General features: G+C 43.0%; 1 protein-coding gene across 5 annotated transcripts in view; it reads right to left on the reverse strand.

Moving 5' to 3' along the window:
- The window catches only part of RIOK1 (RIO kinase 1), a 30,837-nt gene extending 8,798 nt beyond the window's left edge, over positions 1–22,039 (reverse strand). For 2 of the 5 annotated variants that reach the window (XR_007479568.1, XM_004281053.3), the window contains exons 1-16: positions 21,900–22,033; positions 18,317–18,521; positions 16,711–16,801; positions 15,781–15,850; positions 14,562–14,604; positions 11,873–11,965; positions 10,429–10,541; positions 10,237–10,317; positions 9,114–9,200; positions 8,565–8,702; positions 8,046–8,149; positions 7,723–7,829; positions 4,977–5,042; positions 3,846–3,965; positions 2,958–3,011; positions 938–1,105 (exon numbers count right to left, since the gene is read on the reverse strand). Coding sequence is in view for 4 of the 5 variants with exons in the window: in XM_004281053.3 (XP_004281101.1) it covers positions 938–1,105; positions 2,958–3,011; positions 3,846–3,965; positions 4,977–5,042; positions 7,723–7,829; positions 8,046–8,149; positions 8,565–8,702; positions 9,114–9,200; positions 10,237–10,317; positions 10,429–10,541; positions 11,873–11,965; positions 14,562–14,604; positions 15,781–15,850; positions 16,711–16,801; positions 18,317–18,521; positions 21,900–21,970 (1,611 nt within the window). In the remaining variant the exon portion in view is untranslated. Of the gene's footprint in view, positions 1–937; positions 1,106–2,957; positions 3,012–3,845; positions 3,966–4,976; positions 5,043–7,722; positions 7,830–8,045; positions 8,150–8,564; positions 8,703–9,113; positions 9,201–10,236; positions 10,318–10,428; positions 10,542–11,872; positions 11,966–14,561; positions 14,605–15,780; positions 15,851–16,710; positions 16,802–18,316; positions 18,522–21,794; positions 21,818–21,899 lie in introns of those variants that run through there. The other 3 variants (XM_033408085.2, XM_049715617.1, XM_049715616.1) reach the window with 3 other exon arrangements.
- Between the last annotated feature and the right edge of the window lie 109 nt (positions 22,040–22,148).

Here is a 22,148-nt window from a genome sequence, read left to right on the forward strand (position 1 = left end):
GTGCAGGCTTTCTCTAGTTGTGGTGAGCGGGGGCTACTCTTCATTGCGGTGTGCGGGCTGCTCACTGCAGTGGCTTCTCTTGTTGCAGAGCACGGGCTCTAGGTGCGTGGGCTCCAGTAGTTGTGGCATGTGGACTCTAGAGCACAGGCTCAGTAGTTGTGGCGCACGGGCTTAGCTGCTCTGCAGCATGTGGGATCTTCGCAGACCAGGGCTCAAACCCATGTCCCCTGCATTGGCGCAGGTGGATTCTTAACCACTGTGCCACCAGGGAAGCCCCAGAACTAAACTTTAAAATATATGTAAAAAGATAAAAAGTGAGCATCACAGAAAAAAAATTGAAAATGATAATGGTTTCGTGGTAGAATTTGGGATGAAAATTATCTTTAAAATTTCTTAATAGAAATTTGAAGATAGCCAAAGAGAATGTGTGCTAGGGCGTTGGGTATGTCTCTCAGAAGTCTTGGAACCCTCACTCTATAAGGTTTAAAGGATCAGGCTAAGACTAAAGAGTAACAGTTAGCCATCACGGATTGTTTCATCAGTAGCATCTCTTATGTCCACGGCCAGGAGTGGAAGAAACAGAGATTCTGGAAACAGGGAGCTGGGCTGTAACGCCCCTGAAATGGTTTTTTGGTATTTCACCATGGGGCAACTCCAGCATCATTTGTTCTTCAAGTGCATGACAATCACTTTTCATCAATGCACTGAAACTAGTATGCCCTCTCTCTAGGCAGTGCCCAAGGAGCTCTTAGTAGAAGCCCAATCTCTAGCTGATGTTACCACCAAAAGCAAAGTTCACGCTTGGGAACTAAAACTTCAGGTGGAGGGACTTACTGACCAATGTGTTCAGCAACTATGATCCAGATATCTGAGCAGAGAGCCTTGAGGGGCTGTGCTGTCGTACTGACAAACAAGGGAATCTAAGTTTGTGGCTAACCTTTTTATCAACTTCAAGGTCAGCGGTGGGCTTTCTGGAGCAGGCGCTGTCTCCCTGGTCTTCAGAGTCTGTGTCAGAACACTGAGAGCTTCTGGCATCTTCTGAATCAGAACAAGTCTTTTCCTTAACTTGACTTTCCTTAATTTGATTTTCTAGGAGTGCAGGGACCTTGAAAGTAGCAGAGGACCATGTTATTCTAAACCAGTCAGTTATCGATTGGTATTAAATGTGTTAAGGCCAAAAATCAGATTTCAGCCTTACAGACAGACTTTGAAAAATGCATCCTGTATTGAAACATCAGAACAATGGAATCAACGTCAGGGAGGACGCCTCAAGGAGCCGTTCCCGGATGGCTCAAGGACGTACCCAAACACAGGGACTGGGGCTTCGCTGGGTGACCTAGATCAACAACAGGACAGCTCTACCTCCTGCAGGAAATCAGGAGGGTCGAGCCGGGATTTGGAAAGAGGTGAAATACACATAGAAGTAAAAAGTGAAGTTACTTGGATAACTTCACAGTGGATTTCCTACGAATTAAATTTCATTTAACACTTGTTAATCCAATCAAGAGGGAACACAATATTTAAACAAGAGAAACATTCATTTTTTCCCTGAAATTTAGCAATTTTTAAAATAATTAATTAATTAAATTTTTGGCCACGTTGGGTCTTTGTCGCGGTGCATGGACTTCTTATTGCGGTGGCTTCTCTTGTTGTACAGCACAGGCTCTAGGAGCAGAGGCTTCAGTAGTTGTGGCACATGGGCTCAGTAGTTGTGGCTCACGGGCTCCAGAGCGCAGGCTCAGTAGTTGTGGCGCATGGGCTTAGTTGCTCTGTGGCATGTGGGATCTTCGCGGACCAGGGCTCGAACCCATGTCCCCTGAACTGGCAGGCGGATTCTTAACCACTGCACCACCAGAGAAGTCCAAATTTAGCAGTTTATAAAGCAGGAGGAAGCATTTTTAAAACCACGAGGTTTTCTTTTCATAATGAAAAAAACAGATCTTTAAAAGGCGATTGTACAGAAAGGCTTTCCAGCCAGTTATAGCACAATCTTCCTGCTCTAGAATTCAAAGCACACCTACCCCATCACACCTGCTGCATAAAACCCAGAATTCTCCTAGTCCAATTCTTCCCACAGAAAAAACACACTCAATTTTCAGAATGTAAACCGTGATCCTTCATATTCAAGCCTTTCATTAAGAATATTAAAAGAAGTGGGACTTCCCTGGTGGCCCAGTGATTAAGAATCCGCCTTCCAATGCAGGGGACGTGGGTTCAATCCCTGGTCGGGGAACTAAGATCACACATGCCGCGGAGCAACTAAGCCCGCGCGCCACAACTGCTGAGTTCACGTGCCTCAACTAGAGAGCCCACATGCCGCAAACTACAGAGCCCACGCTCCCTGGAGCCCACGCCACAACAAAAGACCCCACATGCTGCAACTAAGACCTGACGCGGCCAAATCAATCAATCAATCGACTATTTTTTTTTTAGAAAAAGAATATTAAAAGAAGTAAGAACTACCTTTATTATTGCTTAAATAAGAATCAATCCCTGCCATTTGAAAATGTAAGACAAAACAAAGTTGCTTTAAGAAAAAAACACTACAGGAATCTGTACTGTGAGACAGCATGACTAGCCCTTCAACAGCCTGTGTGCTGGGATGAGACCAGATCTCACTGTTGCTTTAAGTTGGTTGTAGAAACATCAACAAGCACATGGTTATTCGTTAATAACTTCACAAATGAAGAACAGGATACAAAAAGAATCGATGCCTCAGCTACAATAACAGAGCAATTCAGGGGCAGAATGAAGAATAAACCACGCATTTCCACATTTCAGTCTCATGGTTAAGAAGAATGAACACAAAAAGGGCATTTCTGAAAATGCCCATGGACTTTGAAAGCATCTGTACTAGTAACATTATGCCACTGTTAATTCAATAATACCTGACATGAAATTTTATATCCTTTGAAAGAGTTTTCAAGTAAATGAACAGTAACACATGTTCTGCATACCTTCTGAACTCCTGACAAATCCTTCTTCAGTCCCGTGACAGTTTGGTATAGAATCTTGAAACCAAAAAGAAAAAAACAAGAATCAACATAAAACTGGACACGGAAGTACACTGCAATACTAAGAAAGAACACTGTGGTCTAAATGATACCTTGTGTGATTATAAAAAGGTGCCTAACATTTATCTCATGGGACACAGAGAGTGTGTAGCATGGGTGTGGTTCTCACCCACAGGCACAGCAGGCGTCAGCAGACTCTGGCCCACAGGCCAAATCTGACTTGCGGCCTGGTGGTTTTTAAGGATAAACAGTTGCAATCAATTTGATGATAGAAAGCCCTAACTCTGAATCTCAACTAAATGTAATGTTTTCTCCTCTCCCCCAAATAACTCTATTCTTCTCTCATTAGTAGACCTGTATCATGAAAAGTTGTGTGTTTTCAATTATTATTAAAGTATTTTTAATTTCATCAAAACTTTGGGGGACGTTTTTTCTCTCTTGTTATATAACAACCCACACAATAGCCTCAGTTTTGCTTCTTGGCCTGCGAAGCCTGAAATATTTACTACCTGGCCCTTAAGCAGAAAAAAATTTTCCAGACTCTGAAACACATATGTTAGTGGAGCCAGTATAATAACCATTTATAGCCTAGACTTCTATACAAATCTTCCTTTTCCTGCAATTATAGTCTGTTGGACTCATTCAAGTGTGTCCTTTCCTTTCACAAAGACCAGGGGATTGATTCCCTTTACAAGCAACGTGCGCAGAGGGTTTGCTAACGTGAAGGGAATGAGCCGTCGCACTAGCTTAGAGGCCGACACTCAAGACGGCGGGTCTGGGCCGGCAGCTTCCGCGGTGAGCTGACTTGCTGAAGACAAACCAGCGACTCACGTTGTCCTGCTGGGCGTTCATGGCCATGTCCTCTTCCTTCAGTTTCATCATTATGTCCACATCCCTCTCATAGTTCTTCACTTCATTCAAGGTTCTAGGGATGTAAGCTCGCTTAAACACCTACCAGACGCAGAGGGAAAGTACAATGCAGACTCATTCACGTGCTTCTCCCGCGCACTCAGCATCCTCACCCCATCAGGTCACAGAGGAACTCATCACCATCGTCACTCTCAGCTCTGATATACAGTTACCCTTAGAATAACCCTTCCCTCCCCTCGTCTGTACTCCATGAAGCCTTTCTGATGGGAGAGAAAGGAGCTGCTGTGAGCAAGCACGCCCTGGCTATGCCTGACAAAGGAAGGGGCTCTTTCATGGGAGCATCGTCTACCCTGCGCCACAGCTGACGTGTATGGGGTATCTTATACTCACCCATCACACCACACGTGACAGCTGTGAGAATTATTGTTATTTTGTAAAAGCCTACTATGGATCACCCTCACAAAAAAATATACTGACTCCCAAGATTTTAAAAAAGTCTTCCTTTTTACCAAACATGAGTCTTTAAAATCTACAGTGTTACTGAAAGCAACATTTAAATCACTTCAAAATTCCCATTAGCGGGCTTCCCTGGTGGCGCAGTGGTTGAGAGTCTGCCTGCCGATGCAGGGGACGCGGGTTCATGCCCCGGTCCGGGAAGATCCCACATGCCGCGGAGCGGCTGGGCCCGTGAGCCATGGCCGCTGAGCCTGCGCGTCTGGAGCCTGTGCTCCGCAACCGGAGAGGCCACAACAGTGAGAGGCCTGCGTACCGGGGGAAAAAAAAAAAAAAAAAATTCACATTAGCAAACTAAAACAGGCTCTTCCTTCTTGAATCACGTCCTCCAAGGGGTTCTGTAAAAATGTTCTCCACGCAGGACGAGGGGCTAACAGGTCACTGAGTGGAAGGATGTAATGGGATGTAAGTTACACAACCTCGTGCAGCTGAATTGTGTAACATGTTATGTCTCAAGGAAATATCATCATTTAAAAAAACTGCTTATCTATTAAAATTAAGATCATGCCCCAGCAATATAAAAAAAAGACCTCAAGACACAAGTGTTTCCTAAGTTAGTAAACAGATAATACATCTTACCTCTTCATCCACATGATCTTGGCTGGACCTTTCCTCCTTGGTCCTTTGAGATGCTATTTCCATGGCCTTGGAAAGAAAACAAAAATCACTTTCCTTTACATTCAACCCACATCCATTCCCCAATTTTAGTGGAAAGCTGTTCTAGCCTCTCTGGGTACAGCCCTTCATCCTCTGTGTCCTCCAGTGGTACAGGTTAGCTCTCCATGGTAGAACTCGCCAAAAAGGCTGTCATCGAACCCAGAGGTTAACAGTATAAATCAAACTCGTCTAGCCTCAGGGCATCCCTAGACTCTTCCTCAAGAGTAATACTGTTTTGACTAATTTTTAAACGATTAACAAAAATATTTATTAAAGGAAAACTGACACCGAAAGAAAGAACCCTTCCTCAATTCTTGAGCTGTCCACGAAGGGGATCACAGAGGAGCGGGAGGGTCCGTTCACCTTGAGTCCACGGCTCTAACGCCGCCGCGCACGACAGAGTCCTAAAGAAAGCTCTTTGAGCAAACGATGACTGACACTAAGAAGGTGACAAAGATTCTATAGATTCTTTTGGCTTGTAAAACTTAAGATTTGTTCTCTAACCTATTTAGAATACACAGAGGAAAGCAAACAACAGTGGTACTAGAGTTTTTTAAGTTCACACGTTAAAATTAGTGCTAAAGAGTTTAAGAAGGGGGCTTCCCTGGTGGCGCAGTGGTTGAGAATCTGCCTGCCGATGCAGGGGACACGGGTTCGAGCCCTGGTCTGGGAAGATCCCACATGCCGTGGAGCAACTAGGCCTGTGAGCCACAACTACTAAGCCTGCGCGTCTGGAGCCTATGCTCGAGGCCGCGGTAGTGAGAGGCCTGCGCATCGCGATGAAGAGTGGCCCTCGCTTGCCGCAACTAGAGAAAGCCCTCGCACAGAAACGAAGACCCAACACAGTCAAAAATAAAATAGTAAATAAATAATAAATTTTTAAAAATTATATAAAAAGAAAGTTATGTTTAAAAAAAAAGAGTTTAAGAATAAGAGTGATGTGATATTTACTTATTCAATTAACGTGATTATTTCCTCTGTGCCAGGTACTGAGTAGCTACCAGTGATACAGAGTAAAATCTTGTCCCTTAGGAGTTCACAGCCTAGCAGAGGGTGACAAAATTAAAAAGAACTTAATGTGATAAGAAGGATACAGTGTGACTACGTCCGTTACAGAGTTAGATAATATAGAAAATATACCTATGGAAACAATGATTTCTGCCTGATTTCTCCTCGAGAGCTTTCTGAATTGAGCTTTGAAGTTCCCTAGGCAGAGCAAGACGAGCAAAGGTAGAAATGGGAAGGCGTTCCAGGGAAAGGGGAGAGTGTGAAAAGGTGGGATGAACCTGAACAGCCATGTGTTCAGTATTCTACGATTGAGAGGCAACAAAAGCAAAAACAGATAAGCTGGACATCAAAACTAAAAACCTCTGTGCATCCAAGGGTGTGGTCAACAGAGTGAAAAGGCAGCCCATGGAACGGGAAAAAACATCTGCAAATCATATATCAGACAAGGGGTTAATAATCTCCTAAATATATAAAGAACTTCTATAATTCAACAACAAAAAAACAATCTAATTAAAAAATGGGCAGACCTGAATAGACATTCCAAAGAAATACAAATGGCCAACAAGCACATGAAAAGATGCTCAACATCACTAATCATTAGGAAAATGTCAATCAAAATTGCAAGACCCCACCTCCCACCCATCAGCTACTCAAAAAACAAAACAAAAAATAAAACCAGAAAATAACGAGTATTGGTGAGGATGTAAGAACGTGGAGAAACTGGAACCCAGGCAGCCTGCTGGTGACAGTGTAAAATGGTGCAGCCACTAGGGAAAACGGTATGGCAGTTCCTCAAAAACTAAAAGTAGAATGACCATATTATCCAGCAATCCCACTTGCAGGTATACACCCAAAAGAACTGAAAGCAGGGTCTTGAAGAGATATTTGTACACCCATGTTTACGGCAGCGTTAGTCACAACAGCCAAAATGTGGACACAACCCAAGTATACATCAAGGGATGAACAGATAAACAAAATGTGGTCTATACACACAATGGAAGATTATTCAACCTTCAAAAGGAAGGAAATGCGGTGTCATGCTACACCACGGATGAACCTTTAGGGCATTACGCTCAGTGTAATAAGTCAGCCAAAAAAAGACAAATACTGTATGATTCCACTTATACGAGGTACCTAGAGTAGGTGTCGTACACATAAAGCAGAAGGGGCTTGGGAAAGGGAGGGACTGCGAGTTAGTGTTTAACAGGGACAGAATTTGTTTTACAAGATGCAAAAAGTTCCATGGATGGATGGTGGTAATGGACACACAACAGTGTACTTAATGCCACTGAACCACACACTTAAAAATGGTTAAAATGGTAAATTTTATGCTGTGTATATTTTACCACAATTTTAAAAGTTCTGTGATGCAAAAAGGCCTCTGAGAAACAAGGGAAAGGAATTAATGACCCAAAGCTAACAGGTTTCTTACTACACATTCACAAATTTGACAGCCTGTGTATCTTGCTGATGGTTAAAGTCAAGAAACCTGGCTTTACCAACGGCTTTTTACTACAGCTTGATTCCCCATCTGTGAAATCAGGAGACAGTCTCTGGAAGCTGTCATGATGAATAAAAGTCATGCCTAATAGCCCTGAGTCCCTCAGAAGTGCAATTGCTACCGCTATTGTCTGTTCCTCCCGTCCTGGCCCCACCTCACCTTTGCCAGATACGCGTCCACGTTCTCGTGTGTAACTGATGGATCCGTGACGAATTCAAAGAGCTCTCGCACAGTCATCACGGCGACCCCGTGCTTCAGAAAGAAACCTGTCACGGGAAGACATTCGTGAGAGCTTTGCAGGGAAGAGGTTGTTAATCCAACCCCTTCATAGAAAAACAAAGAGATAAAAATACCCCATGACCCACACTGGTGTCAGTATCACTGCAGCAAATGATTTAGTGCCAAGATTCTCTATCAACGGTTTACCAGAGTGAAAAGCACCGGCGCAAACAAGTTGCGGGACAATCCCAGTGTCCACTCACCGTTGACGTTGGCGCAGTCCTTCCTCAAGAACTCCAAGGCGTGCGGGTGGTCATGCTCCACGGACTGAGAAACGTCAATGATGCACACGCCTCCGCCCTGGTACCTGCGGGCCAGGTGCGCCGGGGGTGAGCTGCACGCTGCCTCCAGGCTGGCATGAGGGCCGGGCACGCGGGGCTAGGGCGCACCACGGCTCGCCCACACTCTCGTTTAAACATTTCTACTTTAGTAGCAATGGAAATAACTAATAAAATGAATGAGGTGGGTAAGAAGAGCCACTTTGACTAACAAGAGATGAAAACTGAGAAAATCTCCCAAGTCCTTTAACTCTGCTAACGATCAGAGTGGTCAATTCTGTGACTAAGGCCACCAAAGGCAGGGAACACATCCTATCCTGTGACCCTGTGGAAGCCAACTCTACAACTGGGGAATTTAGCAGGACTTCTTGGACGGGGATTTAGTTCATTTCCCCAAAGGACACGAGGTGACTGCTGGGAGGTGCGCGTGGGCCACACACTCACAGCATGTTGAATTCACTGAGATCCGCGTGCACAAGCCTGGCGTCCTGGTACATTCTCCTCATGTACTCGATCACCTGCGCATACAACTCCCGAGCCTTGGATTCTGATAACTGGACGTTTTTCAAGAGCGGCGCTGGCCTTGAACAAAAATAAAGTGAACGCAGATAAATGGACCCAGAACAAGTCTTCTTGCTTCCTAACATTGTTACCCGTTCTTTTCTTCTACCAATCATCACTGAACAATGTGCTTCGCTCCAGAGATACGGTTCTATCAATAAAAAGCTGTCCACAAACAGATGCTTTTCCAGCTGACTGTATGAGACATTCCCCAAAAAACAAGGTGAGCTTTGTTATTCTGAAGCATTTTGGGACTTAAAAACAGTAGAACAAATTAGTGACTCTATGCACTAATAGAGTGGGAAAGATTCATTAAAAATATTACAAGACGCAAGGAGCTATTTAAATGGGAAATATTCACATGTTGGATAATTCAAAGCACTTAAAAATACAGTTCTGGGCGTGTAATTATTAGGCCTCCTACACACTCACATGTCGTCTTTGCCAATGAAACTCATGACGAGAACATGACTTCGCAGCAGGATAGGTTCTGGGCACGGGATCTCTGCTGTGTTTAGCCTGTGATATGAAAACAGATTAATGAAAAGCTGAAACAAGTCATCTAAAGCACCTAATCTAAAACAACTTACAACAGCTGCAGTGCACAAGACTAGCAGTGCCGTGAGGAAACAGCACCCAGGCCTCCCGTGATTTTAAGCGGCACCGTTACGCGTCACCAAGGATGGCAAAACACCAGCAATTCAACTAGGACATCCCATAGCCTCCATGGCATAGTTCGATGCCCAGAGATGTCAAACTGTGAAGAAACGGGCGCCTTAGAACCGATGAAATACAGCAGATATGTCTGCAATTATCTTCTGAGTTGATCAGTGTCAACAATGATGAATAAAAATAGTGAACTCATAGCCAGTCGCAAACTGAGCATAAGGAGATTTCAGAAGGACTTCCAAAACAAGTGACCTTTGCTGAATACTGCTACAATATCCAGCGTATGGCACCTAGGTATAGCATATATAAAAGGTAAAAGATATTTGAAAGGGAGAAAAAAACCTTCCAATTTAAAACTTCAATTGAGGAAACTTGATCTCAGTTGCCTTTACTTGATACAAAGGTGCTAATGCAAACAAAGAATACAGAAATGTGTCCAAAATGGGACTGAAGAAGAGGAAACTACGATAAAGAGCTTAGGGCCTAACAAAATTGCCTAAAACTCCAACACCTATAAAAAAAAATGACACGTTATTCTCACCACCTGATTGTGTCACTTCCCTGCTTCAAATCCTGTAACGGCTCTTTATCATCCTCAGTATAAATTCTAAACCTTTTCACACGGCTCCCAAGGCTTTTCACATGACCCAGCCTTGCAGAATAAATGTAAGTCGGGGCACAATTCTCCTGTAATGGGTTCGTAAAACAGGAGAGAGAAGGTAGCTCCTATTCGCTTGGAAATGCGTTTCCTCTGCTCACCTCTGCAGATCTAACGGAGCTCTGCGAGACCCTATCTTTGGACAGAACCACACCAGGACCTGCTGGGAGGAAAGCTCTGAGGCTGACATGCAGACACAGAACAGACACACACCCCCCGGACAGTCACCTGATTAAGTTCCTCATTTCCTTTTCTGCCCACGTTTTCACCATTTTTCTGGGGTTGCCTTTACAGTAGCCATGACGAAACCTTGAATGAGAAAGATATTTGCTATTTCAATCATTCCATTATTCTAGTTTCTATTTTTAGGATACAGAAATCAAGTCACCTGGGGAAGAAAAAAAAGAACCCTGAGCTCACCTGAATTCCCCACTGACATACTTATCCCGGTCTTTGAACACCAAAATAGAAGTTTTATAAATTTTGATTGCTCTGCTCTCTCCGTTTGCTGTGCGAGCGTGATATACATTAGCCTATTTTAAGTCAAAAACAAAGAAACTTAAGTTTGTGTTAAATAACTATACGTAGTATTTTACTTTTGCAATCTATTTGAGTCTATCCTCAAAGGTTAAAAAAAAAAAAAGTCAAGTGAACTGAAATTCTGTGCATAAGGAACACCATCCTCTTTCGAATATGTGCATTAAAATATAAAACATCACACCAAAAGGCACAGTAAGTATACCTCCAACTTACATGTATAGTAAAGGCCAGTTTAAACACACGTGAGACAGACACAGAAAACAAACTTACGGTTACCAAAGGGGAAAGGTGGGGAAGAGGGGGATAAATTAGGAATTTGGGATTAACAGATACACACTACTATATATAAAACAGATAACCAACAAGGACCTACTGTAGAGCACAGGGAACTGTACTCGATATTTTTAATACCCTATATGGGAAATGAAACTGAAAAAGTATATATATAAAAAAATATATAAATATATGTGTATGTGTATATATATAACTGAATCACTCTGCTGTACACCTGAAACTAGGACAACACTGAAAATCAACTATGCTTCAATAAAAAATAAATTAATTGAAAAAATAGGTCTTCAAATTAAATAAATAAATATACACATACATACATACCTACACGTGAGAAGTGGTTTCAAACATTTTTGTATTTCAAGTACGTGGAAAATATCTGAAGACATTCTTACATCTCATGATTTATAAAGTGAATTATACTGAGAACTGCTTCCCACAGAATGAGTTGCTAATAGAAAAGTAGCATGCCATACATAAAGAAAACAATGAGAAGGACATTTGTTGGCTAACAGAAACTAGACCATGACCCCCTGTCCCAGCAGTAACCGTCTGACCATCTGAACTCACTGCTAGGCACACTTGGATGGACTCCATGACCCAGGACCAAAGTCCTTACATGCACAACTTCCTACCCGGCCATAAACATTAATAAAGCCATTTTAAAAAATTTTTTATTGGAGTATAGTTGATTTACAATGTTGTGTTAGTTTCTACTGTACAGCAAATTGATTCAGTTATACATATATCCACTCTCTTTTAGATTCTTTTCCCATATAGGCCATTACAGAGTATTGAGTAGAGTTCCCTGTGCTATACAGCAGGTCCTTATTAGTTATCTATTTTATATAGCACGTAATAAAGCCATTTTTAAGAAATGGCACTGATTAAACTATCCTGGCTTGTATATGGGGTTTTTGTTTTTTCTTTTCTTTTTAAAGGCACGATTTATTTACTAAGTGCCTTAGTTTCACCTGGTATCTGAAATCAGAAAACTAACATGGAAGCATCAGGCATCCCAAGAATTGCTCACTTCTTTTCCTGTGCTAATGCAGCCATTGATCTCTGATATGATTCCTCTCATCAACATCTTGAACAATATCATTCGTGTTCTGGGATCCAACACCTAAAAAGAAATGCAAGAAATACAAAGTTCAGAGAGTACCAAATATTTCTCACTGAAGCGCTAGACAAGAGACTGAAGAGCAAAGGCACTATGCAATCCTGCTCGACTAAAGAAGAGTCACTATTGCGGTGCTTTTGTTCACTCTCATTTTAGTGAATAAAATGTGAGGTGAGACCAAAGGAACCAAAGAGACAAGAAAACCAGCAAGTTCATTCAGTCGTGCAATCAAAGGCTACCAAGTCCAAGAGAAGCTGAAACTGACCCTAGACCAATGTTAGCTAACAGAAATACAATCAAACCAGAGGAAATTGTCTTTTCCAGTCCTCGCTAAACAGGTGAAATTAATCTGAATAGATTTTATCTAACCCAATACATCTGAAACGTTATCATTTCAATATGTAATCAATATAAAGTTATTAGGGAGAGATTTAACACTCTGTTTTTTACACAAACCCTTCAAAACCTGGTGTGCGTGTGCATTTCTAGCACGTTGCAAGTCATGCTAGCCGCACCACACAAGCTCCGTGGCGGCTGCACTGGATAAGAAGCTTTAAAGCGGCAACCGGCATCCTACAGTTCACAAGTCAAATCAGCCACAGCCTGTTTTTCTATAGCCTGAAAGCTGAAAATGGTTTTTAATTTTAAAAATATTTATTAAAGGGACTTCCCTGGTGGCACAGTGGTTAAGAATCTGCTTACCAGTGCAGGGGACACATTTCAAGCCCTGGTCTGGGAAGATCCCACATCTAAACCCGGGAGCCACAACTACTGAGCCCGCGTGCCACAGCTACTGAAGCCCTGGCGCCTGGAGCCTGTGCTCCACAACAAAGAGAAGCCCCTGCAATGAAGAGTGGTCCCTGCTCGCCGCAACTAGAGAAAGCCCACGCGCAGCAATGAAGACCCAACGCAGCCAAAAATAAATAACTAAAAAAAAAAAAAATTATTAAAAAAATTGTAGCCCACAATGCCTAAAGTATTTATTATTTAGCCCTTTAAAGAAAGAGTTCACAGACCCCTGCTAGAGATGAGTAGATCAGGGAAAGGCTCTCCTTCAAAGTCAGAGCAGTCAATCTTGAGTACAAAGGACCCTCAAATTCTCTTTAACAAACAGAAGGCAACGAATTTAAAGCCTGAGGCTGTTCACACATGAAACTAAGGCAGCTGCACATTTACATGCAATTCCCAGGGCCAGCGCCAGCAGCTCCTTGGGCGCAGGCAGCCCTCCAGCTCCAGGCAGGGGACAGTGAAAGTGGCCAGAACTAACTATAGTTCAGGGCCTACCCTTCAACGAGGTGGCTGTGGACGCACAAGAAACCTAAGGTTAACAGAAACAAAACAACCTTGTTAAGACCGGAGGACTAACAGCAAACTACAACCACGGCAACTGGAGCAGAATGAAAGAAAAGTGCGTAAAGAGGCAGTAACTGCCGCTGCTCCTCTGCGCGCGGGTAGACAGAGGGCAAGTAAGCTGGGTGAGCGGGAATCTGTGCAGAGACCTGGGCTTCTGCAAGATCGCGGGGGAGCCAGGCGAGAGGCCCAGGAAGGAGCAATGGGCCCAAATAGCTGAAAACAAAATAGGGGAAGAGACACAGGAGAGGCAAGTCAACTTACAAATATAGATTTTTAAAAGACAGTTTAAGACTCAAGATATACGCTCTTGTTCAAAATTAATTTCCCAAGAGAAAAAGGATTTCAGGGTCTTTGAAAATGAAAGCTGCCTCATCTCTCTGAGTTGGACCACACTTCGTTCTCAGTCACAAAATACACAAAATAACTAAATCAGAGGAAAACAAAGACACAGATCCCAGACCTGACCTGCTCCTGCCAGACTGAGGGTGGAATTCTTCATTTGCACAAATGGGTTGGAGCTCAGGTTGGGTGTGACTCCCTTGGGATGGAGGTGGAGAGGATGCGTGCTTGTGTCTTAAACCAAGAACCTGTAGGGTGAAGAGGCTACTATTCGAAACGTGTGTGTGCATATATGTACGGGTCGGGGAGCGTGGTAGGCAGCAGAAGCAACGTTCTGACCTCTTTTATCACTCTCTTCACAACCAAAATCTGGGCCAATCCTAATACCCAATTACAACCCTCTACATGTGGGAAAATCAGGGGCTGATTTTTCCCCATTCGTGAATAAAGAATAAAACAAGCATAACTTCTAAACCAAGTAAGGGATTCTAATTGAAAATTTGAAGGCATTATCTGTCTACCCCCCTCTCTCTCACATACACACGCTTTGTGGGTGATACCTGACTCACCACCTGGAAAGGCTCACAAAATCCCTGCAGACCTTGTTTAAGACAAAAGAAAAGATTTCTGGTCTTATAGTCAATTCTGCTTCCCCCCAGAAGATGAAAGCATTGCGTCGTGGCTTCACAGGGCCACAGAAGGCGGGCATGATTCTAATTTATCTATGAATAGTCCTATTAGAAATAAAGCAAAATGTAGCTCTCTAATCTCAAACAAGGAGCAATTTTACATAGAAGCAGTTCTAGGTGACATTAGCATTAAGCAAGAAGGATGAAAGCAAATTACAACTCAAAGACAGAAGAAATGCTACTTTAAAATAAGAGCTTGCAACACATTTCAACTGTACCTGTTCTACAGTTGCTCTGTCCGACTTATCTTTGATGCGATACCTAAGGCAGAACCAAAAAAACAGAAGTGACATTCAAAATTCAGAGAAGCCAAAACCAAAAGTTTCTAAATGTACATCGTTCCATGAAATTCCTAAGCAGGTAGTTCCTTCAATAACACGCTTCACGACCTCATCATAGTTTCATCACTTTGTGAAACTTCATTTCCCCTTAATAAGCAATTCCGTTCCCTAGGGCAAAAGGAGCATATCTGCAGTAAGAAAAAAAAAACGCCATCCATGTTTCAGAAGCATTAAATAAGTAGAGCAGTGGGATAAAGTGAACCATGTCGGAAAAAAGAAAACATCAAGTCTGTTAACTACTGTCCTTAGACCTTTAATGATTCTATTAGTATAGAATTAAAGTCATATACAAGGCTTTCTCTTCAGAGTCCTTTTCTACAAAGACACAAGTTTTTATCATTTCAGGACAGTTACTGCATTAAAACGCAGGCTCTGATGGCTTCGGCTCACACTAAGTGACTCAATTCACAGGCTAACCTAAACTATTAACAAAGATTCAAACAGACACTTGAATGAAACAGGAAATGCTGTTTCTCAAAAAGCTGGTATCCCTTGGGCATAACAACAAACTAGAAGAAAACTGGTTTTTAAGTTCAGTTCTAACACTGCCATTTATATGATCTTAGTGTCACTTTCTGTAATATATTGTTAATGCCTTAGAGCCATTAGCAATAGGAGGTTAGCCAGATCTTAAACATTTGGCTTTGGGAACAGAGTTGTAAATGAAAACTGTTCTCTGTTGTATCACTATTTAGTTTTAAATCTGCCCTTACATTTTTAAAAATATTCCATGGAAGGGAACAATTCTTAATAAGTTCTAAAAAGGGAACATTTTTATACTCTAACATTCTAGTTCAAACTGTAATGTACAAACACTGCTCCCCTCCTGACAGCACATTTGTGAATTTCACAAGATTATAGTTTTAGCACAGATTTCTTAAGAAAACTCATTTAATATTTTCAACCTACAAAGGCATAGGATACCCTCATTTAAACTTAAAAAAATAAAAAAAAAGAATTGGTTCAGGTACACAAAGGAACATCCTTTGCAAAAGAATGATGACAAAGATGCTACTACTTTGTCTAGAATTAGTTCCTACCAGCCAGGGTTAGTTTTATTTATTTATTTATTTTATATACTTGAAGTATTACTTACATATCTGCTTCCTTTTGTCTAAACTTTCCCGTGACTTTGTTTATGACAGAATCAGTAACGTTTAGTTTTTCTAAAAAAAACAAAAAAACCCCACAACATAAACAACATGTAAGACAAAAGTTTCTGACTAGCATACTTTCCGCCTTCTCCATTTTCTAAATATTTTATTATACGTAGTACCTATTGTAGTAATGAAAAAAGTGTTTAAGCTGTGCTTTCTTACTATCAAGAGTTCTCACTTTCATCACCACAGCCATCATTTCTGAGCCATAAAAATCTAGATCCAGAAATCTCTCAAAACTACTTCACCTGCGTACGTTGAATTTCAGACATTTTTTAATGTTTTGTACGACTAACATAGATAATATAACTGCCTGTATTCCAAGTTAATTCTAAAAATGTCAGTTTCATTTCAAATTATGGGCCTGTGATAGGCAAGATGAGATATGAGAGACGCTGTACCAGGTCTGTAATAGTCAGCGTCTACGAGAGAAAGATGACCCTGCATTTCCCAAGTGGCTTCAAATCCACATTCTGATTCCTTGCTTTCAATAGCTCTCACTAAATGATTAACGCCACACAAAAAGTTTCGAGTAAAACAAAACGTAATTATACCTAGTGTTTTCAACATCCTACTGCGAGATAATCTTACTACAAAATCTAATACAAAACAGACAATAACTTGAATGGGTATCTGTAACTTCGTATTTCTACAACAGGAGAGAAAACACAACTAAAAATGTGTAAGTTAAAGTCTTTCCTTGAAGCCATGTTTTTAAATGACTAAGTTTTTAATTTTCTCTAAGCATTGGTATTTAGTCAGTAACACAGAATATATCCATTGCCTAATCTAATAAAATTTTATAACACTTTGTGGTTTTTGAAGAATTTTCTCATAGCCCAGTGAGGAAATGTATCTTAAAAACTCACCTAGATTAATTTTATTCTCAAATTTCCGTAAGACCTTGTCTGATGGAGTAGACATTTTGGCTGAATTGCAACTGGGAGTCTGTCGATTTGCCTGGAAGAAATGAGTTCCAGAGACTAAAGCTCTAATTATAAGTACAAGCCTAAGGTTCATAACGTTTTCTCCCTTAGTATTAATTAGTTAATTAATTAATTTATGGCTGCGTTGGGTCTTTGTTGCTGCATGGCGGCTTTCTCTAGTTGCGGTGAGCAGGGCTACTCTTCGTTGCAGTGCGTGGACTCATTGTGGTGGCTTCTCTTGTTGCGGAGCACAGGCTCTAGGCACGCAGGCTTCAGTAGTTGTGGCACGTGAGCTCAGTAGTTGTGGCTTGCGGGCTCTAGAGCACAGGCTCAGTAGTTGTGGCGCATGGGCATGTGGGATTGCTCTGAGGCATGTGGGATCTTCCCTGACCAGGGATCAAACCCAGATCCCCTGCATTGGCAGATGGATTCTTAACCACTGCGCCACCAAGGAAGTCCCGTAGTTAACTATTAAAGTATCAATACTTAGGGGAGTACCATAAGGGAAGGGAAGGATCAATCAAATTTGCCCAAGAAGTTTTTTAAAAAGGCATTTGAGGGTTTCCCTGGTGGCACAGTGGTTAAGAATCCACCTGCCAATGCAGGAGAGACAAGGGTTCGAGCCCTGGTCCAAGAAGATCCCACATGCCGCGGAGCAACTCAGCCTGTGCGCCACAACTACTGAGCCTGCGCTCTAGAGCCCACGAGCCACAACCACTGAAGTCCGTGCGCCTAGAGCCCGTGCTCTGCAATGAGAAGCCACAGAAATAAGCCCGCACACCACAACGAAGAGTAGCCCCCGCTCGCCGCAACTAGAGAAAAGACCGCGTGCAGCAACGAAGACCCAATGCAGCCAAAAATAAATAAAGTAAATAAAAAAAAAATTATTTTTTTAAAAAAGGCATTTGAAATAGGACAAAGTCACTGGCTAAAATAAAGTCTATATAATCTGCATTTTTGCTTTTGTTTCTAACCTCTCTACAACATATTTCTCATTATTATAAATAACAAATTAAAATTAAACGCATTTTTCTAATTTGACTGGTTTCTAGATTTAAAATGTGAGAATGTTCATTTACCCCCAAGTGTATAATAAAGAGCTAAGACCAACGTTAAACTGGTTCCAGGAATTTCATTTTGGGCTTAGTGTCTCAAGAGAGGGAAAGATTAAGTACAAGGCTTAGCACTTAGACTGGTGCAATGCACAAACTGAAGTAATGGGAAAAAAAGGGAAGAGAGGGGAGACAATATCCAGAACCTGTAAATAAGAGAACAGAGATTAAAAGGGCCTGTCATTGGGCTTCCCTGGTGGCGCAGTGGTTGAGAGTCCGCCTGCCGATGCAGGGGATACGGGTTCCTGCCCCGGTCCGGGAATATCCCACATGCCGCGGAGCGGCTGGGCCCGTGAGCCATGGCCACTGAGCCTGCGCGTCCTGAGCCTGTGCCCCGCAACGGGAGAGGCCACAACAGTGAGAGGCCCGTGTACCGCCAAAAAAAAAGAAGACATAAGCAAACAATGCAAAGATGTACAGGATGGTTCATCAGATACCTGCAGGTTACTCCCTCCACCTGAGGCTGAGCACCTGACCAGTTTTCCAAATCCATCATCGTAGTCCCAGTCATCATCGTCGTCATAATCCTCCTCTTCCTCCCCTTCCATCTCACCTTCACCCATCTTCTCATCCACGTTATTCTGAAGGTCTTCAAACAGAATATCACCTTCCTCTTTGACAGTCTTCAAGTCAATGTTTTCACTGGAAATAACAATGTTTTGGCATGTTTACACATACTCTAATTGGACTTGCATATGTATTTATTTATGATATAATAGGCTACACCTATACCAATAAATCTAAAAGGTTCCCTTACAACATCTCCCAATAAACTCAAACGTAACACCAAGTTCTCCTGTTTCTCAGGTTTCTGTTCCAGCTGTTCACTTATTCTCCAGGTCCTACCACGGAAGAAGTACATAAGGTGGTTAAATCCACCCCTGCCTTAATGAAGTTAGAATTTATATTATTATCTTCTCTGCTGAATGAACTAACTCTGATGTGTACACCAGACCTGAACTTCAGGAAAAACCATTCACAGAGCTGCTTTAAGAGGGGGTGGGGGAAACTTTCTGACCAAACTTGGGAATAAGTCGAAAGCCTTATTTCAAGCCTTACCTTGAACTCAATTATCATTCTGCAACAAAAGGAGCCGTATCAAGACTTGTGTTACGCAAAGAACTTCAAATCACCCTTGCTCATGAAGGGAAGGACGGTGAAGAGAAGCAGCACAAATGAGAGAAGAAAGCTGGGTATAATTAAAGGGGAGAAGCGGAGACAGTCAAACCCAGAGAACTGGCCCAGAGTAAAGGGAGCACAACTAACAGGGTCTTTTTATGCCACGTGAGAATTCAGACGAGTGTTACTGTATCTTCTTAGTTTTTCAAGAGAAGCCAGATCTCTGGGTTTTTGGGTAAAATCTCCCACTTACCTGGTATATTCAATTTGAACAAACCACTGTGCACACCAAACACAACATGTCTGCAGGTCAGATTCCAGAGGCAGTACTACCACTTTTGAGCCCTCAGGTGGAGAACGAGTACAGAAACCACATAAAACACATGATGATATGCCCTACCAGATTAAACACAGTCAGACAGTGGTTTAAGTAAATTCAGATTATCGATCCTGACTCATTAACTAGCCATGGCTTAGAGGGCTCCAAATCTCCACGGATATGGGTGGGAAGAGAACAAATAATCAGTAAACCCCTGTTGTTGACTACAATTTCATAAACACAATCCAGAAGTTGATCCTTCAATTGCCAATAACCTAGAGCGGCATGATAAAGCTATACCTTCATTTGTACCACGGCTTCCCCCCCTCGGCTGGACAATCCCTTGTTGAGGGCGGTTGTCCTGTGCCTCAAGGATGTTCAGCAGCATCTCTGGTCCCTGCCTTCCAGACGCCACCAGCGCACCCCCCCCCCCCCGCCCCGCCAGCTATGACAAACAAAAATGTCTCCAGAGTCCCAGGAGTGGGCAAAATCCGCCAGTTTCTACCTTCACAGTGTCTAGTGTACACGCATGACCGTTAACTACTCACCAGCCACACTGGCTGTGTTTCTTCTGCCCACTTAGCTTAGTTCCTAAGGTCTTCTGTACGCTCATCTGAAAACGTAGTTCTGGATGCCCTTCTCATTTCTCTGGCTAAATCCTACGTATCCTTCCAGTATTGACCTGCTATCTTTGCTCAGGAAAGTCTGCCCTGTTCTTTACCCACTTCTCCTTTGTACTACTTACCTAAATCTAATACAAATAATTTGTCTAATTATTCGATATGCTTCCCCTGGTAGAGTGCAAGTTCTGTGTCATTCAGGGGAGTATTTACCAAGGTATCACGATCCACTAACAAGAGATCTGACAGGGCTTCCCTGGTGGCGCAGTGGTTGAGAATCTGCCTGCTAATGCAGGGGACACGGGTTCGAGCCCTGGTCTGGGAGGCTCCCACATGCCGCGGAGCAACTAGGCCCGTGAGCCACAAGTACTGAGCCTGCGCGTCTGGAGCCTGTGCTCCCCAGCAAGAGAGGCCACGATAGTGAGAGGCCCACGCACCACGATGAAGAGTAGCCCCCACTTGCCACAATTAGAGAAAGCCCTCGCACAGAAACGAAGACCCAACCTTGCAAAAATAAATTAATTAATAACAATAATAAAAAAGAATAAGGTCTTTGAATGCAGAGAATGTGCTTTAAAAAAAAAAGATCTGATGCACAGAAAGTGATCAATCTATATTTACTGAAATTAATAAAATCTATGTGTAGTGAATCCTTACTATAAAATAAAAACCATTTTCTTGGAATTCCAAGATGAACTCTATGTTTCATTTTGCTTTCAAGTAGGAGTTATCCTTAATTCCTTTTGCCTCTCACTTCACATCTAACCTACCGTTACACCCTGTCCCTTCGCCCTCCAAAACATCCCTAGCTTGATCCCATCATCTTTGAACTCAATTACCTGAGTACTTTTGAACTGTGTCCACCTTTGCCCTCCAAAACCATCTCCTCCAGAGCAGAATGATTCCTTTAAATCATACATCAGGTGATGTCACTGCCCTGCTAAAAGCCCTCCTGTGGCTTTCTATAAGACCTAGAATAATATCTCAAAACCTTACCATCACTTGTAACGCTCTTCATGCTCTGGCCCCTTCTCACTTCTGTATCATTACCAACCAATCTCCTCAACTACATGCACTGTGCTCTAGGCACAATGGCTTCTAGATCTTCCTTTCACAGCCAAAAGGGATCCCACCGTAGGGCCTCTGCACCTGCTGTCCCCTGTCCTGAATTGCTGTTCCTGCTGCTCTTCCTGAGTCCTTTAGATCTGGACTATTTATTTATTCATTCACTCATTTTGGCTGCACCGGGTCTCGGTTGCTGCACGAGGGATCTTTGTTGCTGCGCGCAGGATCGTTAGTTGCAGCATGCGGGATCTAGTTCCCTGACCAGGGATCCAACCCAGGTCCCCTGCATTGGGAGCTCGGAGTCTTAACCGCTGGACCACCAAGTAAGTCCCCAGATTTGGACTTAACCCTTCCCTTACAACAAAGCCACTACTTAGGTCTATCAACTGATTTTAATTGTTTGCATAGTAAATATGTCATCTGGGTTTTTTAAAAAAAATATCTCTATGTACCTAATGGTGTGCCCTCCCTCCCAAGTAGAAGGCAGAACTCAATAGCAGCAGGGCTTTGGTTTGTCTTGTTCATCGCTATCTTTAGCGCCGAAGACAGAAATAGGCACACGATAGGTGCTCCAATATTTTTTGAACGCTAAATGTAGTTAAAGCTCAAACACCTGTTACCCAATCGCTCTCTCCAACTCTGCCTCTCAGCGATGCTAACAATCTGGGAACCCTGGACTCTCCGGACAGACAAGCGGCTTTCATTAACTCTGCCGGCACCTGAACAGAAAGACCTGGCTGGAATGGAGAAAGCAGCAAAAGGCTGTGAAAAGAGCCCCGAGTGATGAATTACCAGTCTCCCTCCAAACCACAAACAAGCGTCAACTCCCCAAAGGGACCGCGGCGGCGGAAGAGCGAGCACCGTGCGCACAGCGTCGGTGTACCCACGGCTGCCTACCTGTCCGAGGAGTCGGCGTCGTCAAACTGCCCCGGAACCACCCGACTCATCAGCAGCCGCCGGTAGTCCATGACGGAAGCGCGCCGAGCCTCAGCGCCACCAGCGGCCGCTCGCCCTGCGCCGGGGCAGGAACGGCACAGGGACGGTTTTATCCGCCGATCCAACGGCCTCTGCGCGTGACGTCCGCCTAGCAAACCGCTCAGAAGCCCCCGCGCCCAAAGCGCGCGCCACGTGCGGGAGATGGAATTC

Source organism: Orcinus orca, chromosome 10 (assembly GCF_937001465.1).
Source record: "Orcinus orca chromosome 10, mOrcOrc1.1, whole genome shotgun sequence".
Taxonomy (NCBI): Eukaryota; Metazoa; Chordata; class Mammalia; order Artiodactyla; family Delphinidae; genus Orcinus; species Orcinus orca.